This window comes from Diadema setosum, chromosome 6 (genome assembly GCF_964275005.1).
Source record: "Diadema setosum chromosome 6, eeDiaSeto1, whole genome shotgun sequence".
NCBI lineage: Eukaryota > Metazoa > Echinodermata > Echinoidea > Diadematoida > Diadematidae > Diadema > Diadema setosum.
Window position 1 is genome coordinate 8,647,859 of NC_092690.1, and position 19,837 is coordinate 8,667,695.

The following is a 19,837-nucleotide window of genomic DNA, read 5'->3' on the forward strand; positions in this document are numbered from 1 at the left end:
CGTCTACTGAGTGTTATCAAACGAGTGACGGTATCTTTGTTTATTCTATTTTATTTTTTTTTAAGTCCTCGACTGTATCGTTGCGATTACAACTGACATGAAGTCCTAGTCATCGAAGTGTTGACTTTTTTTTTTTGGGGGGGGGGATGTAAACTAAAGCATATTATATATACACACAGTATGCCACTTTTTGACGTCTGTTTCACAGCTGGTATGTATGACTATATAGTAAGTTACATGAAAAATTTATTGTGCATTATATTCAATAAAGTTTTTACTATTTCTGATTTGTCACTTGTTTTTCAATATACATAACGTCTATTTCAAAGTAATGATGTTGTGATGAAAAAACAAAACAAAACAAAACAACCCCACACCAGTCCTTATAGTCTAGCCTCACCGACGCCAAGGAACATGTCGGACAAACGACATAAATGTCATGCGTGTGTTTCCCAGTTACCCTTGCACTAAAACGTTGACTGAACTCTACTTATATTGTAGTTATCTTTGGCTATTACGAATGGGTCTGCTGTAAAACCGCCCGTTGAGACTACTACCAACTACTTGTCTATAAAATGTAGATCCATAGTAGAGCACAGCTTCCTATCAATACAGCATAATAGTAATGACTATCATTTTACATCTGCATGTACAACACTAAATTTTCATGTCGTCAAAAAACTTGTGATAATAATTATTTCTATTTGTATCCTTTCGCATACAGTATTTTGCATGAATAACAATTTAATCTGTTCAAAACTTAATGTTCAAAAATCAATAAAGGATTCCGTTGCAGAGAAGGAACTTTTGTGTCAGTAACCGTCTTTCCTTATTATTGATTATTTGTAACCTTCATCAGCAATATTGTATCACGAAAGATCATAGTCGGGTTTGAAACAGTGTGTACAAAGGCTCTAATCTATACATAGTCTCCGAACTTACATGACTAATTTAATGTTCCCTGAAGATGAATGAAAACATGAACCCCCAAATAAACAGATCAGTGAAAAGATAAATGAATTGTAGTAGATACGTACTTAATTCGTTAGTAGTAAATCATTATGCAGTACACCATATGCTACATGTGTGCGTTTGTTTTGTTTTTTTTTTTTTTTTTTTTGGGGGGGGGGGGGGGGGCACGTGCCCAGCTATATTCCTTTCGGATTATGCTTAAAAAGATACATATAAAGGAATATATTGCAGAATTGGCGGGAAAAGATGTCCTGAATATGAAGACGTAACGAGCATTTTACAAAGGAATTTGCCATTTTGATGCTTGATGAGGTCTAACTCATTGCTTTTAAACCATAACGGCAAGCGTGAATTTATTCTCTTTGGTTCTAGAAATCTTACTTCTACAAGTTGGATATCAATTCCATTCCCATTGTAGGTAACGATATCCCTCTGTCAAGTCGCAATCTGGGTGTTATGTTGGACTTTCACATGGTTATGTCTGATTAAATCACCAACATTTCTAAATTAGTCCGTTATCAAATTGCGCAAGACTGGTTTTATTCGAAATTTTTTGACTCGCTCCGCAACAGAAAAAGTTATTCATTCACTTATTTCTTCACTCCTTGATTTCGGTAATGGTCTGCTTTTCAATAATTGAAAATTAAACTAACAAGTTGCCCATTCCAAAAACTACAAAACGCCGCTGCACGCATCGTTGCTTTGTCAAGCAAATGCTGTCATAATCACTCCTATCCTAAAAGAGTCTTCATTGGTTGGCTGCTGTTTTACGTTTAAGGTACCGGTACTTCTGGTTTATCATGTCATTGAGGTAACAGCTCCTGATTACATTGTACGTTTGTTCCGTCGATACCAACCTACACGAACTCTTCGTCCTCAACTTCTGGTCTCTTTTATACATGTATTCTGCTTTCTACGAAATCGTGGGGGGGGGGGGGGCGAGCTTTCGCCTACGCTGGATATTTTTTCGCCTTGGAAATTAATAAGGGGGGGGGGGAGGGGCGAATACCTTATAACAATACCCTCTAAAGTCATATCCAGAATCAACATTTACTTCACTTATTTGTGTGTACGAGCGAGCGAAAGCGAGCCAGCGCCTGAAGAAACATGCTCTTTTCATGCGTCTTGAATACAAATCATTTTTACCCAATGAACATCTTCGCGAAAGAAATTAAGTTCCAGGTGCAAAAAATCCTATCTTTCTTGTCGGCGCAATTTTGTTTACATGTTAACAGATTTTCTCACATTGATTATGGAATGACGGTGTGAAACGACAAATTACTGGTAACAACATCAGGAGAAATGCATAACAATTAAATGCGAGCGAGCGAAGAGAGCGACCTTGAAAATTTTGACATTTTACATAAAAAAACTGCCGTTTGTAGCTATATTCTTTTGCTTTGGAAATTAGGGGGGGGGGTCCAAAAATATATTAATTAAGGAAATGCATTAGCATCATTGTTCCTATTCAAAAGACGGAGGTTACAAAGGAAAAAAGTTACGTAGTGAATAGCAAATCTGTATGGTATGATACTGTATATGTATGTATGTATATATATATATATATATATATATATATATATATATATATATATTATATTTATATCCCTCATGTAAAGCTTCTTGCCCTAGGATTGTACAGAGCACGAACATGGTGTAGTTTTACTAGCCATGGTAAAACTATTGGACCTCGGTGATTTCTCAACAGTGCCATGTCCCTCGACTTCGTCTCGGGACATAGCACTGTTGAGAAATCACCTCGGTGCAAATAGTTTTACCATCTCCCTCTGCAGCAGTCGATATTTGTATAATATACTGTATATATATATATATATATATATATATATATATATATATATATATATATATATATATATATAAGCCCCTCAAAAAACAGTTTGGAAATCTGACTTCAGTTGTAAATTTCTCCAGTTTGTTAGCTCTATTCAATATACATGCGTGATATCAATGAAAAGATTATTAAATTCTCTTTGAAATGATATCCTACTCATTATGATTATGCTGTCAAGTAGAGGGCTGTACTCAAAAGTGTCTGATAAGGTGTGCATTGAAAAGCTGCAAAATGAACAATTAAGAACGGTCCTTATGAATGACAATGGTCGTGACGAGTAAATAGAGAACATGCTCTTTTGTGTTATGTCTTTTGTTCTCAACTGGTCAGCCATGAAGGCAAATTTCAATAGACATCTTAACCTTACATTCAAGGTTGCAGTGGTGCCATGCTAGGCAATTTTGATAGTTCAACAAGTTTTATCGTTGTACATCATGCCACGTGTAAGCAATGTTCAAAAAAGCCCGCGCCATATAGGGCAAATTGAAGCTGAGATGCTTCAAAAAGATGACAACACAAGACCACATAGAGCGAGACTTGTGCGCAGCTTTCTCGAGAAAGAGGGCATCACTAGAATGGACTGGCCTGCATGCAGCCCCGTCCTCAACCCCATAGAACATCTTTGGGATCAACTTGGCCGAGCTGTGGGGAAGAGGGTCATAAATCCAACGACATTGGCAGGACTCCGTCAGATACTTGTTGACGAGTGGAACGCCATTCCTCAGCAGCGAATCACGAAGCTAGTCAACAGCATGAGGACACGGTGTCAGGCGGTGGTGCAAGCACTTGGATAGTCCACCAGATACTGACCCCCGATTATGTTCATTGACAATTATAAAGACAAAGAAAACATAAAGTAAAGACAAAATATATCTCAAAATCAATACAAAATAAAGATGAAACTCCAATAAAACCAAGTCCATGCCATTTCACTTCTTTATGTCTTTTTTGTGATTAATGTGGCGAGGTTCCTGAGATAAAATGGTTTGAGTCATGATCGTTTGTATGTGTGTGTGTGTGTGTGTGTGTGTGTGTGTGTGTGTGTGTGTGTTTGTTTATCTATCTGGTTGAACACATTCATGTTTCACTCCATAAGAATGCTGATGTTACAGTAAATGAATACCAAAGAAACAGTGGGAAACTCACTCATAACGCAGCTTTTAAATTCTGACTTGTAAGCACTGCACCTAATGAAAATGGTAATCATAACAAATATGGTATCATTAAATTTAAAGAAAATTAAACCATCTCTGTGTGATACTAGTATACTGTACTATGTCGGCTAGTGGGAAGTCCTTCTCACAGCGCCCCATCTGAGGAAGCATGCAGATCCAGCTGGCGAAAGTCTTACAAAGCAAAGTTAATACAGCTGTATCTACTTATTGTGATAAATCGAACGTTCATCCAGTTATGCTTTCATATTTAAACCACCTCCAACAAAATTGTACACTATTCAGCTATCACTTGTATCAATGACAGCGTTATCTGATATATAGTTTTTGAATGATTAAGAATCAAAAGTGGGATTTTTTTTGAAACACCTAGATAGTACATAGAATCATGTAATGACCTTTCTTTCCGTTCGAGAATAGTTCGTTTGCCACTTTACTCGTTTTTCAGAGCAGCGTGATACATAAGCTTGCCCGACGTACCAATATTTTTGGAATTGGTGTTCAAAATAAAATACTGTTGTAAAGATGTGATAATCACGAATGCATTTCTACCGATCTGTTATAAAGTATGCATATTTACAGGGCTAGACAAGTTTTTTTTGTGTGTGTGTAATGGGTGCCAATATTAGTGTTCGTGTGCCTGTATGTCTCCGTACGTGTGTATGTGTGTGTATCCGTATGTGTTTGTGCGTGTGTGCGTGTGTGTGTGTGTGTGTGTGCGTGCGCGCGCGTGTGTGTGTGCGTGCGCGCGTGTACGTGTGTAGGGGGTGGGGGGGGGGGGGTGGTCGGGCCAAGGGTCAATACTCCCGTCCTCCGTTTTGTATAGCTGCAACCCCGGTTCTGCGTCCCCTGTAGGCACCATATCTTTTGATCATTAATTTTGTCAATAATGATTTCCTTTCTCCCTTTGTCACCAAATGTTGAGGCTTTCCACCATTAGGGAGCTTCAGATTAGCGACGGGGACGATTTCGTTGGCCTTTCTGCTCTCTCTCTCCCTGTGTCGTTTAAATTTCGAAGTAGCTTTAGATTTCGCGGAGACACAGCATATAAAAAGGAAAATGGCGCCCTAATTTTCATGATCTTCGTTGTGAATTTGAGTGGCTGCAAAAAATGGTCCAGAACTGACGTTATTAAGGACTCAAACCACACGACATCGATTTTGATAAGTTATTTCGGGCGTGCGCAGAACAGGCTTTTCCCTCTAAACGTCCGCTTGTCGTGCGCGCGCACTAAGGGGATTTCCCCGCGGAGCTTAGCCTATGTTTGGTTGAAGACAATGAGATTGCTAAGTTTGAGTTATCGCCATTGACTTATGTCCAATGGAAGTGACACAAGCATTTTCTTCGAATCAAGAATTTTAGTCAGTGATCAACACATGAGCTGAGGTTTGAAGAGAAGAGCTACGGGAAAAAATTGATTTGTAGAAATCATGACTAGCTTCTACCAGCGATTTCAAGGTAGTGAGGTATGTACACGACAATGTTGACGATTGCGCACGGCGCAAGAGTATATTAGAACTTTGACAGCTGCAACCATTTTGCATGAAGCTTTGTACCACGTAGGCCTACAAAATAGATGAGAGGGCACAAGGGCTGTTGTTGGTTTTTTTTTTTCTGACTGCTACCATGTCGGTATAATGGATGTTTCGTGTTCTCAGACAAGCACATGACAACCGTACGTGGTCAGGGCCTGACTATAAATTATTTGTGTGCAGGAAATATTCCAAGTCATACATTCATGGTGTTGTACATTACACAATGCACTGACATCCGCAAGCATTGTTCTGCGCATTCTGCCATGCATTTGACATAGCGTCTAATTTGTTGCGCTAGCAACGGAAGCAATCTTTGTTTTGATGGCAGTGGCGGATCCAGAGGGGGCGCACCGGGCGCGCGTCCCCCTCTTTATCTTTATTTGAAACAAAAGAAATAAAAAGGAAAAAAATGGGGGAGGGGTGCGTGCTCCCCCTTTGAATTTGTTAAGGTGCTCCCCTTTACTGAATTCCTGGATTCGCCCCTGGATGGTATATGGTTTTCAAAACGTTCGGGCAACACTATTATGCGCACGTCTTGTAGCGTTTAGTTACCATTTGCAGATTAAAAAAAAAAACAGCTTTAGTGCTTCAAAATAGTTCTAAAATGTGAGTTAGGGATAGATACAGCCAGTGTAAAAATGTTAATCAATATAATCAATGTTAAGTATTGTTTAGTATACAAAAATGTGAACAACAGTTATGATAAGATTTACTTAGGCTTTACTCCCCTTTATTGCGATTTTTTTATGTTGATGTTTTGTAGGCCTACATACAACTGACCTATACATACCTATGCGTCAAAATGTGATAACTGGAACATTTTTTAAATCACGGCTCCCAGTGGTAAACGGTACCTTTAATTCCTTGTGTCCGCATGTTCCTGCGCACTTACTGTGTGTCTGCGTGCTATATGCAACACAATATTGCACAGCCACAGCAACAGCAGCAATGTTAATTATAGGAACGACAACAACAACACCGATCCAATGATTATTTTTCTGTTTTATACCGAATGCAGTTGCACACAAGAGAGAAAGCGAGAGAGAGAGAGAGAGAGAGAGAGGTTCTTATGAGCATTAATAGGCATACATCCTCACCTTATCTGCTCCATTTGAAAATCTTTCTTGGAATTTTCACATCTGACAATATTAGAAACTAACAGTCATGTAAAAGACCTTCATCAAGGTAATTACTAGAGTTTATTAGAAGTTAGGTGCAATTTGATTTGTTTTTTCTCTGCAAATAAAAAACAAACAAGCAAACAAACAGCCCATATTAATAGCTCCATCGTAGACCCGACGTATTAATTATTGAAAGGGCGTGGAGCATCTTGAAAATTATTCTAAATGATTCAGTGAATTCAGAAATTTGATATACAGTTACATTAGCAAAAGTTTGAGGAAAATAGAAAAATTCGTTTACAGGTTATAAATTATTTGTTAAGTGTTTGTCACACTCATGTACTGTCAAGCATGGACAACGATAAGAAAAATGTAAATAGTGATATCATAGATATAAGAGAATTCAACTAAAAAAGTTAACATTCCAATAACTATTACTGAAAGAGCACATAACTTACCTCTTTCAGAAAGCAGGGGAATAAAACATTATTCTTGACACAGCATGCAGGGCCTCTCTGGTTGTACGTATTCCCAAAAAGTTCCGGAGTATGCCAAAGAAGCCGTGTCGGACCACGCAAACAAACAAACAAACAAAACAAAACACAACTCTATTCTTGACTTTGCAGTTCCTTCTAGATATCCACGTCAGTTTTTAGCAAGAATTAAGGGAATGTGAATGTGTAACAAACCGTATCAGAAACAATGAATTAGGAAGCTTTCTTTTTGACGATTTTTTTTTTGCAATTTTGACGCATTTTTACACTATTTGGTTGATTTTGTTTTATTCCTTTAAAGTCAATTCAAGCATATTGAGAAATGTGTTGCACCTTGAAATGTATGTTTGTGCATGTGTGTATGTGTGTTTAGAATTTGCAATTCAAAGTTTATTTTGTTGAATTAAGAAGATATTTGGTTCACGAGGTTCATAGACTCCTTAAGTTTACCGATTAAATCCAAAATTTCTGCCAGTAAATGTTCATAATCATATACGATGTACGTGTTTTATTTGCCTAACCTTAATATTCATACTTCTGTGGGCAGTGTGTTCTGAATCTTACGTGTGGCTGTTCTATTATTTAGCATATTGTGTTGTATCTGCAAATATATTTTTTTTTGTTCCTCTTATTCATACTGACATTTTGACGTGATTTTAGTTTATGTCACAATAACCGTGGTCAAAGTGGCAAAATATACTATCTTTAACTTTGCGATTTTTTGCCAGTGTGACCGCGGCCTATGACTGTTTGTTTTTGCTATTTATTATTCTTTTTTTTTAACTCTGTCCATTCGTATCCGATTCTTCCGTGATATCCTACACTTAATGGGATCAACCTACAAGACATAAACACTTTGCAGTTAATAAAAAAAAAGGGGGGGGGTGGGGATGGTTACGCAAGAGAGCTTCACTTCTAAGGTATTTGCGTCCACCTGAGTGTACTTTCACAAATCCTTCAACTTTAGACGTGTCAATGTCACTTTGTAGATGGACCGGAAGCCCAGGGTCTTAGTCTGCACATCCAGCCTGCAGAGCAGTGTCCAAGGATTCATTGACTATATCACTCGAGAGTTCGGCCACCTCAGCAGAGACATTCAGTTCTGCCAACTGCCTTATAACGATGTGAGCGAGTTTTCGTTCCGAGATCGCCCAGTGGATGCCGTGATCCTGTGTCACTCCATTCACAACAGGAGAATGGCCATCACCAATGTCACAGACGCCCTCTACGACAAATTTCTGCCAAGGGTTGCGCATCTTCTTGGTGAGGGATAAAACGGTCCGCCGTTAAAAAAGCAGAAGCAAAATGGCATGGCTTTCTTTTGAAGTCAACTTTCATGCTTCGATTCTTGTTATCCGACGTCGGAAATTGCTTTTTCTATCAAATGTGAAAAAAATTCAGAAACAGTAGATGGATATGTGTAGGAAACACGGACTGAACATTTTATGTTCGTATCGTTCCATTAAATGTAACGTTAGTCGCAACACTTGCAATAAATAGATAAAAAAATAATTGTGTACATGATTATGAATATTGGAGAATAGTTAAATACTCTTGTTAGATACGCCCCTTCCCGTTATCAGCCATAATGTTGCATTCATATCAACGAGTCGAAACCGTAATATCTCCTGATTTTAATACATATTTTGTTTACTTGGAATTAACTGTTTTCATTTCTTAAAGGCAAGAACAACATTGGTGTGATTGTGCACGATATGCCATCAGAGAAGATGGACACGAGCGACAAATACGAACAACAAATCGGGTTTTTGAAGACCACTCAACCGACAACTTTCGCCTGCGCCTCTCTGGTGGCGATGGCAGGGAAACTGGGGCCCAACTCTCCCGAGCTCTTCGGCGACAGTCTCGTCCAGATAGAGCAATTTCTTAGAGGAACTTCTCCAAGAAGAGTGGCTGCAAGAGACTCTGGTGTTGCCACGCCAACTTGGACGGTGAATAACAAGACGGTCATCCTTGGTATTGTGGGCGCCGTTTGCCTGATGTTAATCATTGCTGCAATAGTGGCTGTGATTGTAGAAGAAACAAATCCCAACTCCAACTCGACGGCAGTTGAAGTCGGGTCTCATGTTCCTCAGAGCAGGTCAGACAGAGCTGCTAATATGGAAGGTATGATTATGAAATTGACCATACCACCTGATTCCAGCGTAGAGAGAGGGGCAGAGGAGAGAGAGGAGATAGAAGAAAAGAGAAATGAAAAGGTGGAGTGGGAAGGGGAGAAGGAGAAACAGGAGGGAGAGAGGGAGGGAGAAGAAAAGAGAATTGAAAATGAAAAGTGGGAAGGGGAGGAAGAGGGGGAGGGGGATAAGAGAAGAGAAGAGAAAAGAGGAGAGAGGAGGAGAGGCCCTGCGCATGCTGGGTAAAAATACCATGATCATACAGCAGATGGGATCGTAGGCTTGTTACTAACTTAATGGAAGATTACGAATATCGAAGTGACTCTGCCATTTTTCTGTTATTATGAAACGCCTTTATCACATAAACCGGAAAGGCAGCTTAATATGCCACAAAATGTTTTCATCCAATTTCAAATCTTGAGAATATGTGTACATCCTCAAGAAAATGATGAAAATTAAACTCGCAATTTGACCATAAAACCTGCTATTCATACTTTAGGCTTATGTGGATTTTCCCAGCCCATTTACATCACCTCTTTTTTATATAGCTTTTTTAAAATTTGCTTTCAATTCCATCGTATAAGCCTATGGTTCACGATCACATTTTGGACCAGGTTCTTCCTGCCTTTTGAAATTATCATGGAGCTTAGCTATTCTTTAGTAAATTCATAGGACATTTAGGGCCTCCTGCGTATTTACGGGTCTATTTAACCCATCTATTTGTTTGATGTGATTAGGACGGATACGGGGGGGGGGGGGGGCGGGGAGGGGGGTGGGAGTCAGCCAAAAAATGGAAAGTTTGTTTAAGTTGTTTTGCTTCTTTCAAAATTTTGAAGGAAATTTTGAATCAAAATTTCAATTCTGAAAATGGAAACCCCCTCCCTCACTCACTCCCATTCTGAAAACAGATCGTACCCCCCCCCCCCCCCATGTGGGCATAGTTCTGCCCCTTCGGAACCCATAGGCCCAAACCTCCACTAAAACTGTAACATTTTAGAATAACTATTCCTTCTAACGGGCCTTCTCAAGTGTATCATTATTCTATCTTTTTTATTTTTTTTTAAACAAAGCATGCAGGAATGTTGTGGATTGGGCTGGTTCCCTCTATAATGTTTGAGTAGTTGGCCTGAAATTTGGCACGTGTGTACATGACCAAAACGAATCTCGCATCGGCGTTGAAGGATGCACTGCCATGGTATACTCATCACCATCTTTGTCTAAAATATTGAGGATTGAGGTAATTTTCACAGATGAGGGTGGGGGTATTAATCACTTTGATAGTTTTAGTTATGCCAATTGTGTGTGTATATTATTTCTTTGTTTTTACTTTTTAGCTTTACCAATAAGAAAGTTAAATTTGTTTGAAGCACTTGTATTTTCTTTTTATCGTTGTTAATTAAGAGTACTGTAATATCTATTTTTATGATCATGATGGTAAACATGTGCAATTAAGTCTTTGTCTGCCAGAAATGATTTCAATAAAGCCTGTTCAATCAATCAAATACGTGTATCAGGTTGGAAATAGGTGAGAAAGTTCAGACTTCTAGCTTCTTTGGTGCTGCCAATCACGTCTGGCGTATATGGGAGCCAAAGCGGTATTGGACATTCAGTTCACTTCTTTTTTGCAATTTGTTTTATTTCTCCACATGTATGAAAGAAATTAGTATGACAAAATCAAACATTTTCACATGAAGATATAAACCCTAATACTCATTAATCACGCTAATGGTAAATACGTACATACTGTCTATTCAATGATATCAGGAGAAAAACGTTATCGAAATCGCTGTACTTGGACAAAGGCCTTTGAGCATTAAGATATGGTTTGATATAGTGTGTTAGGAAATTTTGGGACACTTTCACCATGATGCGCATGCAGGCCTATCTATCAACATATTGATATTAGAGTAAAGTATACAGTCCCTTTATCGAGCAAGTTTTGTTGAAACTTATGTGATTCAAAGTTCCTTACAATATTATGGATTCATGTAAGCGTTAGGTATATTGCTTTGAATTTCTTTATAATTATATGAAAATAAAATCATTTGAATTAAGCAATGGTAATCTATACAATCTAAAGCTGGATGGCTGGGCAATTTTCATTGAATATACAGTTGATCTACCGAAACGTCTTTAAATTACAAGTCTTGTAAAGCATTGAAAGTCTTGCGAAGCTAGAGCCTACTATGTAGCCGTGGCATGGACAAAAAATCCTTTGTGTGTGGTGGTTACAGTTTACAGCAGATGCCTTTACAGTGTAGGCCTATTGTGCTCTATACCTGTACATGGAACTACACCCTTTGTATAAATGATTAACACTGTGCGGTAGCATGAAAAATTTTTATACACTTCATTGCGTATATGTTACTGTCTTCAGAAATAACAGGATACATGTATAGTCATTGATACCTGGTTTATTAGTGTGAGAGAAATGGGAATGAGCCAGTTCTGAAATTTTGCTGTTCCGCCCCCTTTGGTGCATTCCATAGTAGTAATAGTATGTTTACAATGCGTTCACATAGTTGGTGATATGTTGAAGCGCTCGAATTAAAGAGTGTGAAGATGATAACACTGGTGTGGTTTTTCACAGAGAATTAGCTTAATAAAGTTCTGTTTCACACTGTGAATGGATGATTCACATTGTATTCATTACCTGAATTACCTACGATGACGCCCAGTAAGTTGAAAACTTGTAGAGGGCCATTCAAAGGATTTAATCCTGAGCCTGAGGAGATCCATGAGATGTATGTATCCACGGGATTATCAGTTAATGCAATCTGGATTAATGTTTAAACGCTCGAATTTAACAGTATGAATTTAGATAAAATTGTATTTCACACTGTATTTACAAATTGCTTGCACTGTGTTTCATATTGTGTTTCACACTTTGGGATATTGTGTCCTTTCCAGGAGGGATATGGCAAGGGGAGGGGAGAGGGGGAGTGATCAAAGTACTAGTATTCACAGCTCTCCAACACCCGCGTTTGTTTTTGAGCACATAGATTATTGCAGAATGTTCCGTAAGCATATTGTAATCATTTCCACAAAGCAAAAATTACCGCTTTTGATCAATACTTAAACATTAAAGGGGCAAAACTTTATTGTGTGTATGTGGTAAATGTGTTAAATCCAACTTTATGCCTGTCATTGCGTGTAGTGGGCGGGGTTCTTTTTTGTAAGGATCAAACTGGCTTTTCAGTCCCTCATTCTCTCCTGCATGTGTCAAAAAGATGGCCTGGTTATGGTGGAGACTTGATTTTAAATTTCTCTCATTTTCATGTGTATTTTTGATATTGGTTTTCTTTGCATCGTTGTATATTCAACTGTATAACGCATTTGAAGTGTATTGCCGAACTTATGTACCGAGAATCATGTTTTACATTTTAGCTCAGTATGTACCTTTGTACAATGTATAGCTATATATAATGTCTCATTGTGATACATTGCAGCTACAAGACAATATTATCATGCGTATGTCATTTTTTTTTTTTTTGGCGGAGCAAGTGTTGTATCAATGAACACAATTAACGTTTTGTTAAGCGTTGTATAAACCTTGACAAAGTGCTCAAAGCGCAGTGTCAATTAAGAGTGCAAAAAACCTAATACAGTTAAACTCGCCTAAGTCGACATCGCATATGTCGAATAATCGCGCAAGTCGATAATTTTAAAAAGTCCCGATTTTTCCCCATTGACTTACGTGTATTAATTCACTCATAAGTCGAATTTTTTAAGTCGAATACTCGCTTAAGTCGATGAAATTCCAAGAACACTTTCACGGAAAAACCATTGAATTCACTGTGCCTAAGTCGAATAAGATTTTATTGTGTAATAAATCACTGTCAAAATCACGAGACGCCAGTTTTTGTTTACATACAGTATATACCAAAAGAAACTGCGTAAATAAACATTAACGTTCATTAACGCAAGCGGTTTCACCTGAATCGTTAGTAACGCAAACTAACGATCGGGAAAATTAACGTTTGTAGCAACGATGAGTAACGATCCCTAGCGCAAATTAACGATGTTTCGTTAACATTAACGATAGGTAACGCAAGAACTCAAGTGAGATTTTGGTTTTGTAACGAGACCTGGTGAAAGGACGACGTAGCCCCTGCCGAGTGTAGCGATCCATGCCTTATATTTAGCGGAGTCTTTTCACGAATCGAATCACGATTTCGCGAATGGTTAATTTGCGACCGGGGTCACCAAAAACGCACGCCGGGCCACCAAAAAAGCCGAATGTTTGCCTTCAGTTTTGGAAATGAAGCGGTAACCATCGGTTCCATAAGATGCTGAATAAATGTCAGATGTTTGCTCTTTTAATTTTGGAAATGAATAACGGTAATATTCGATTCCGTATAATACTAAAATAAATGTCGGATGTTTGCTTATACTTTTGGAATGTCAGAGATTTGATTTTGCGTTCGGAAATGAATAAGGGTAAAAAAAAAAAGTATCCGGAAGATGCTGAAATAAATGTCGAATGTTTGCTTTGACGTTCGGATATGAAAAATAATGATATTCAACTCCATACGATGATAAAATAAATGCCGGATGTTTACTTTTACGTTCGAAAGTAAATAACAATTACATTCAGCTCCGGAAGATGCTAAAGTAAATGTCGAATTATCCCTTTGACGTTCGGAAATGAATAACAATAATAATCAACTTTGTACGACGATGAGATAAAATGTCGGGTGTTTGCTTTTACTTTCGAAAGTAAATAGCAATAACATTCGGCTCCAGAAGATGCTAAAATAAATGTCAGATGATTGTTTTTACGTTCGTAAGTGAATAGCAGTAATATTCTTCTCCATACGATGCTAAATAACTGTCGGATGTGTGCTTTTAAATTTCGAAATGAATAACAGTAACATTTAGCTGCGTTTGATGGTAAAGTTAATGTTTGATATTTGCTTTAACGTTCGGAAATGAATAACAATAATATTCAACTCCGTCCGATGATAAAATGAATGTCTTATGTTTGCTTTTATGTTCGAAAGTAAATAGCAGTAACATTCAGCTCCGGAAGATGCTAAAATAAATGTTGAATGTTTGCTTTGGCGTTCGGAAATGAATAACTATAGTATTCAACTCAGTGCGATGATGAAATAATTGCCGAAAGTTCGCTTTTACGTTCGAAAGTAAATAGCATGTAACATTCGACTCCTGAAGATACCAAAATAAATGTCAGATGATTCATTTCACTTTCGGAAGTGGACAGCAGTAACATTCGGCTCCTTACGATCATAAAATAAATGTCGGGTGTTTGCTTTTGAATTTGGAGATCGAATAACGGTAATATTCTGCTCCGTACGATGCTAAAATAAGTAACAGATTGTTTCTTTTACATTTGGAAATGATTAACGGTATCAATCGGCTCATTTAGATGATGAAATAAAAAGCGGATGTTTGCTTTCACGTTCGGAAATGAATAAGGATGATATTCAGCTCCGTAAGATCCTAGAATGAATGTCGGTTGCTTGTTTTTACATTTGAAAATGATTAACGGCAACATTCGGCTCCGGAAGGTGTTAAAATACTTGTAAATGGTGGATGATTGCTTTTACAATCAGAAATAAATAACGGTAACTTTCGGACCGAACGTAGGACCGATTTAGTTTTGCTTGTTTTTTTTTTTTTTTTTTTTTGTTTTTTTTTGTTCGGGCCACCAAAAAATAAAAATCAATCATTTTGGGGCCACCAAAATAAAAGTTAGTGTGGAGCCCTGGCCTGCATCAATGTGGATAAAGTGTCTTGCTGAAGGGCAAATATCGGGCACACCGCTCCAGCTCTCGGCTTCAGAGTAGACAACATACATGTACATTATACATATGTACGTGTGGTGTAACTTTAAGTCGATTTTTTTTTCGACTTACGTACAAGTCGAAACTCGCCCAAGTCGATGTGTTTTGCTCAGTCCCGAGAAGATCGACTTATGCGAGTTTAACTGTATAAAAAAGTGTATATAAGCGAAGACAAAAAGGTGGAACAAAAATAGTTTACTTGATTGTAAGGTAATCATAACAAAGTTCACATGATTTCAAACTTCATTTGAATGCTCAAATTATGTACTCTTATCTGTGAAGGCAGGTAGTCAATTCCAAAGATGTTTCAACATGTGGTAGAAGTCCGTCCCCCAGAGTTACAATTACTGTGTTATATAGACACACTATATTAGCGGCCCAGTATTATATTAATGATGATCGAAGGCTTCTATGGGAGGATCACACTCTTTTATAGTGAGAGTGTTGTTTTATTCCGAGGCAGAATCATGGACCCAATGATTTGATTGCAGTGATAGGAAGGCAATGGGGAGAGTGAAAAAAAAAAATGCTTGGAATGACCTGATCTGCAATTCTACTGAGTGTTATCAAACGAGTGACAGTATCTTGTTTTATTCTATTTTGTTTTAAGTCCGTGACTGTATTGTTGCGATTACAACTGACATAAAGCCCTAGTCATCGAAGTGTTTACTTTTTTTCTTTTTTTCTTTTTTTGGGGGGGATGTAAACTAAAGCATATTATATATACACACATTATGCCACTTTTTGACGTCTGTTTCACAGCTGGTATGTATGACTATATAGTAAGTTACATGAAGAAATTATTGTATATTATATTCAAAAAAGTTTTTACTATTTCTGATTTGTCACTTGATTTTTTTTTAACTATACATAACGTCTATTTCAAAGCAATGATGTTGTGATGAATAAACAACAACAAAACACCAGTCCTTATTATAGTCTAGCCTCACCGACGCCAAGGAACGAACAAACTACATAAATGTCATGCGTGTGTTACCCTGCTGTGGTTACAGCTCGTTTTTCCGAAGGTTCGTTATTCCGAAGGCTCTTTTGTCCGAAGATTAGTTATTCCGAAGGTTCGTTATTCCGAATTTCGTTTTTGGATTAATGAATCTCCGGAATAACGAACCTTCGGAATAACGAATAGCACCCCATACCCAGTACCCTTGCACTAAACTCTAAATAGTTACGGATATTACGAATGGGTCTGCTGTAAAAACGCCCGTTGAGTCTAACCACTTGTCTATAAAGTGTAGATCCATAGTAGAGCATACCTTCCTATCAATACCACATAAAAGTAATGACTATCATTTTACATCTGCATGTACAACACTAAATTTCTATGTCGTCAAAATGCTTGTGATGATAATTATTCATATTTGTATCCTTTTGCGTACAATATTCTGCATGAATTGCGATTTAATATGTTCAAAATATTAATGAAGGATTAGAGAGAGAATTTTGTATGTCAGTAACCTCTTTCTTCATCATTGATCATTGTATTTTGTAACCTTCATATGGAATAAACTTGATAATGTATCATGAATGATCAAAGTCATGTTTAAAACAGTGTGTACGTCAAAGGCGTGTAATATATTAAATCGATGCATAGTCCTCTAACTTGCAAAACTTCTTACAGTAGGGAGAATTTGTGAAAATCTGTGTGTGAAAATGGCGTTTTCTTGCATCTAAAACACCACTAGTTTTGGTATAGAGGTCATTGTCATGTGCAATACATAAATAGAAAAAAATAAAATTACAAGTTTAAAAAAAAAGATAAGATTTTAAAAAAAAATTGGTCCTCGGATTTTTTTTTTTTTTTTTTGGGGGGGGGGGGGTTGCAACCCCCCCCCCCCCTCTAGATCCGCTTCTGGTTTCCCTGAAACCTTGTGGAGCGAACTACTTCCACAGTGTTTAAGCAATCTATTTCAAATTTGGTATCTAGGTCATATAATGATCTATAGGTGTAGTTTTGCAAGATACTCTTTGTGTGTTGCCATGGTAACTGCATATTTTCTTGAAAATCTTGCCGAGTGAACTACTTCCACAATTGTGAAGCAGACTCAACTCACAAGATGCTCACAAGGTACACGTACACACACACACAAATACACACACACACACACACACACACACACACACACACACACACCTTTTATCAAAGTCTGGGCAATTCTTTTTCATAGGAATCTGGGCTGCGGGAGCTGGGGTATTAATCACCTTTAGTGATACTTCTAGTTAGTATCAAATGGTTATACCGTGCACCGTAAGTATGCTGGATTTTTTTTTTTCACTTGCCTAGCTATTATCATTCCTTTCGGATTATGTCTTTTCTTTAAAAAAAGAAAAGAAAAAGACTGTATTAGAGAGTTGGTGGGGGAAGGTTTGCTGAATAGGCAGTTGCAATGATTTCAGTTTCTCAATAAATAATGTCCTCAGAGCTGATTCCGACGTTTTATTGCATAATAATATGCCTGATACAGTTTTAAAAAGCCCCAAAAGACAAGGTATTGAAATTGATGCATTGTTATAAAAGTGTAGACTGTACTATACCACAGAGATACAGTACCGTCATTCGGGCTTCCGTATCAGAGTGCGGGGATAGGTCAGTAAATGGAGATCTGATTGTATGAGCAGTGCCCAACGTCAACGTCATTGAAGTGATGATCTCTTTCCTACATAGGAACAAACGCCTCCTTATCCTATCAACAGATGGCATATGCACACGTGTATGGTATCATAGGTAGATAACACGCTGAACGCGAAAAAAAAAAGAGAAGAAAGATCAACCTGCAATAACATAAAACACGGAGCGTGAAAAATTAGATGAAATCAAGTTGAACTACTTATCCATACTCCCTCAAAAGTATACACAAGGTCGTAATCGGAAGGAATCGACATAAAATTCTGTGAATCTAGATACGGATAAATAGTGTAACGGAATAACACGTAGTGCATAATAGCGCGGTAAGAGTATACATAGTAATTTGTTATATAGCAAAACAATTGTTGTTCAGTATTCTTTTGTATCAATAAACAATAGCCGGGTTCACACGTACACCAATAGCGGGATACAAATCTCGAGATTTGCATCGCGATCGTCATCCCGAGTTTTTTGCACGTGTGGACAGAAAAAAACCGAAAATTAGCGGGATAAGCATCGCGATGCTAATCCTAAGAAATCTTGCGCTGGTTCATCAATTAGCGGGATAATTGGCCCCGCGCTGGTACGTGTGAACGGTCGGGATTAGAATCTCGAGTTTTTATATCCCATCATGCAATGCGCACATCACAACAGCGAGGCCTCTGCGAAGGACAAAGGGAAGTGCGCGCAGGTAGTGATAGAGAAGGGCGCTGTGTGACCCAGTTTGCAGGCTTTGCTGTTATCTCTATCGGCAATTCGCGGAATAATTCGGTACGTGTGGACGCTCGCCAAATTAGCGGGATACCGATCGCGATCGCTATCCCGCTAATTTTGTACGTGTGGACGCTCGCAAAAAAACTCGAGATGTGGATCGCGATCGTCATCCCGCTATTAATTTTGTACGTGTGAACCCGGCTAATGTAACATGAAAGGCCTAGGATGTCACCTGGATTGTACAGGACGCACAAGGCAAAGACAAAGGACAATACAGAAAAAAACATGTAACTACATCTTACATTGAAAAAAAAAAACACTCATACTACTACTACTACTACTAATAACAATAATGATAATAATAATAACAACAAAATAAAAAAGAACAAATAAATCAAGTCGGCAAACAAACAACCAAAAACAACTACAATCCTGACAGTGGTTGAGGGTTCGCGCTGTGCTTGTATAACTACAAAGAACTGATCATTAGGTGAAAACATAACACTTAGTTTGGGGCTGTTTTGTACGGAGTTTATTAGCATTTTCGGTCACTTACGTATTGACTAAAAACCTCTGATTACTGTCCCCTCCCCCCCCCCCCCCCGAATTTTGCAACACATGGCGTTCTGTGCTCACACACAAGAGAATAACACATGAGAATAATCAGGGAGGTGGGAGAGAGACAGTTGACACTCTTCCACCTCCCTGGCCCTGGCCAGGGCCCGATAGACGTATTAAACACAGGAGAGAGGCTATAAAACACGCCCGCTACGGCTATGTGCGACGGGGAATCCCCGCCAGTAGCCGACATTTATAAACCGTTTTTGTCATGACCTGTAGTATGCATCGTTGACTGGCTGTGAGGTTGGACCTACGCGCGAGTATTAAACTGGGCTCACCCCACGCAGTTAAATGGCGGAGCCAGAGAAATCGGTGAGTTTGTACCCCCCCCCCCCTATGAGCAGACAGCTGATGGTCACACGTCATGGGTACTTGACCCATAGGCATTCATAGGCCTGCTTGCTATGGTGCCACCGACACTTTCAGTAATGTAGGCCTATTCCTCTCTAAACCTCCCTACTCATACGTTGCTATTTCCTTGCAGATACTGTGCAGGCTGCGTTTATCACCTTTCCCCAGTTTGAAACGGCTTTCCATACCCACTATCAAAATCTGCTTCCAAATTCCTTTACAAACGTCTTCCAAAAATAAGATACGTTTATCAACACATCGCCTACACGAAAACTGGCCTTCTCACTGCGCAGCTGCATTGCGCCGTTTGACCCGATGAAAAGGGGTCATATACGGTGCGCGCAGTACAAAGTTGTTTCATTAGAAACACGTTTCTGGCTGAAACCTGTTTCGGAAAGCACAAATTTGCGGTTTTCAAA

General features: G+C 38.4%; 1 protein-coding gene across 1 annotated transcript; it reads left to right on the forward strand.

Moving 5' to 3' along the window:
- The first annotated feature begins 5,426 nt into the window (after positions 1-5,426).
- LOC140230216 (uncharacterized) lies at positions 5,427-9,527 on the forward strand. Its single transcript, XM_072310395.1, has 3 exons — positions 5,427-5,462; positions 8,136-8,409; positions 8,830-9,527. The coding sequence occupies exons 1-3, from the start codon at positions 5,427-5,429 to the stop codon at positions 9,525-9,527; spliced, it is 1,008 nt and encodes a 335-aa protein (XP_072166496.1).
- Positions 9,528-19,837: the final 10,310 nt, after the last annotated feature.

Excerpts from the sequence above, each read along its gene's own strand:
- LOC140230216 (XM_072310395.1), top strand. The coding sequence starts at position 5,427 with ATGACTAGCTTCTACCAGCGATTTCAAGGTAGTGAG. Across the intron at positions 5,463-8,135 it reads AGCGATTTCAAGGTAGTGAG|ATGGACCGGAAGCCCAGGGT; the intron begins GTATGTACACGA and ends GTCACTTTGTAG. Across the intron at positions 8,410-8,829 it reads AAGGGTTGCGCATCTTCTTG|GCAAGAACAACATTGGTGTG; the intron begins GTGAGGGATAAA and ends CATTTCTTAAAG.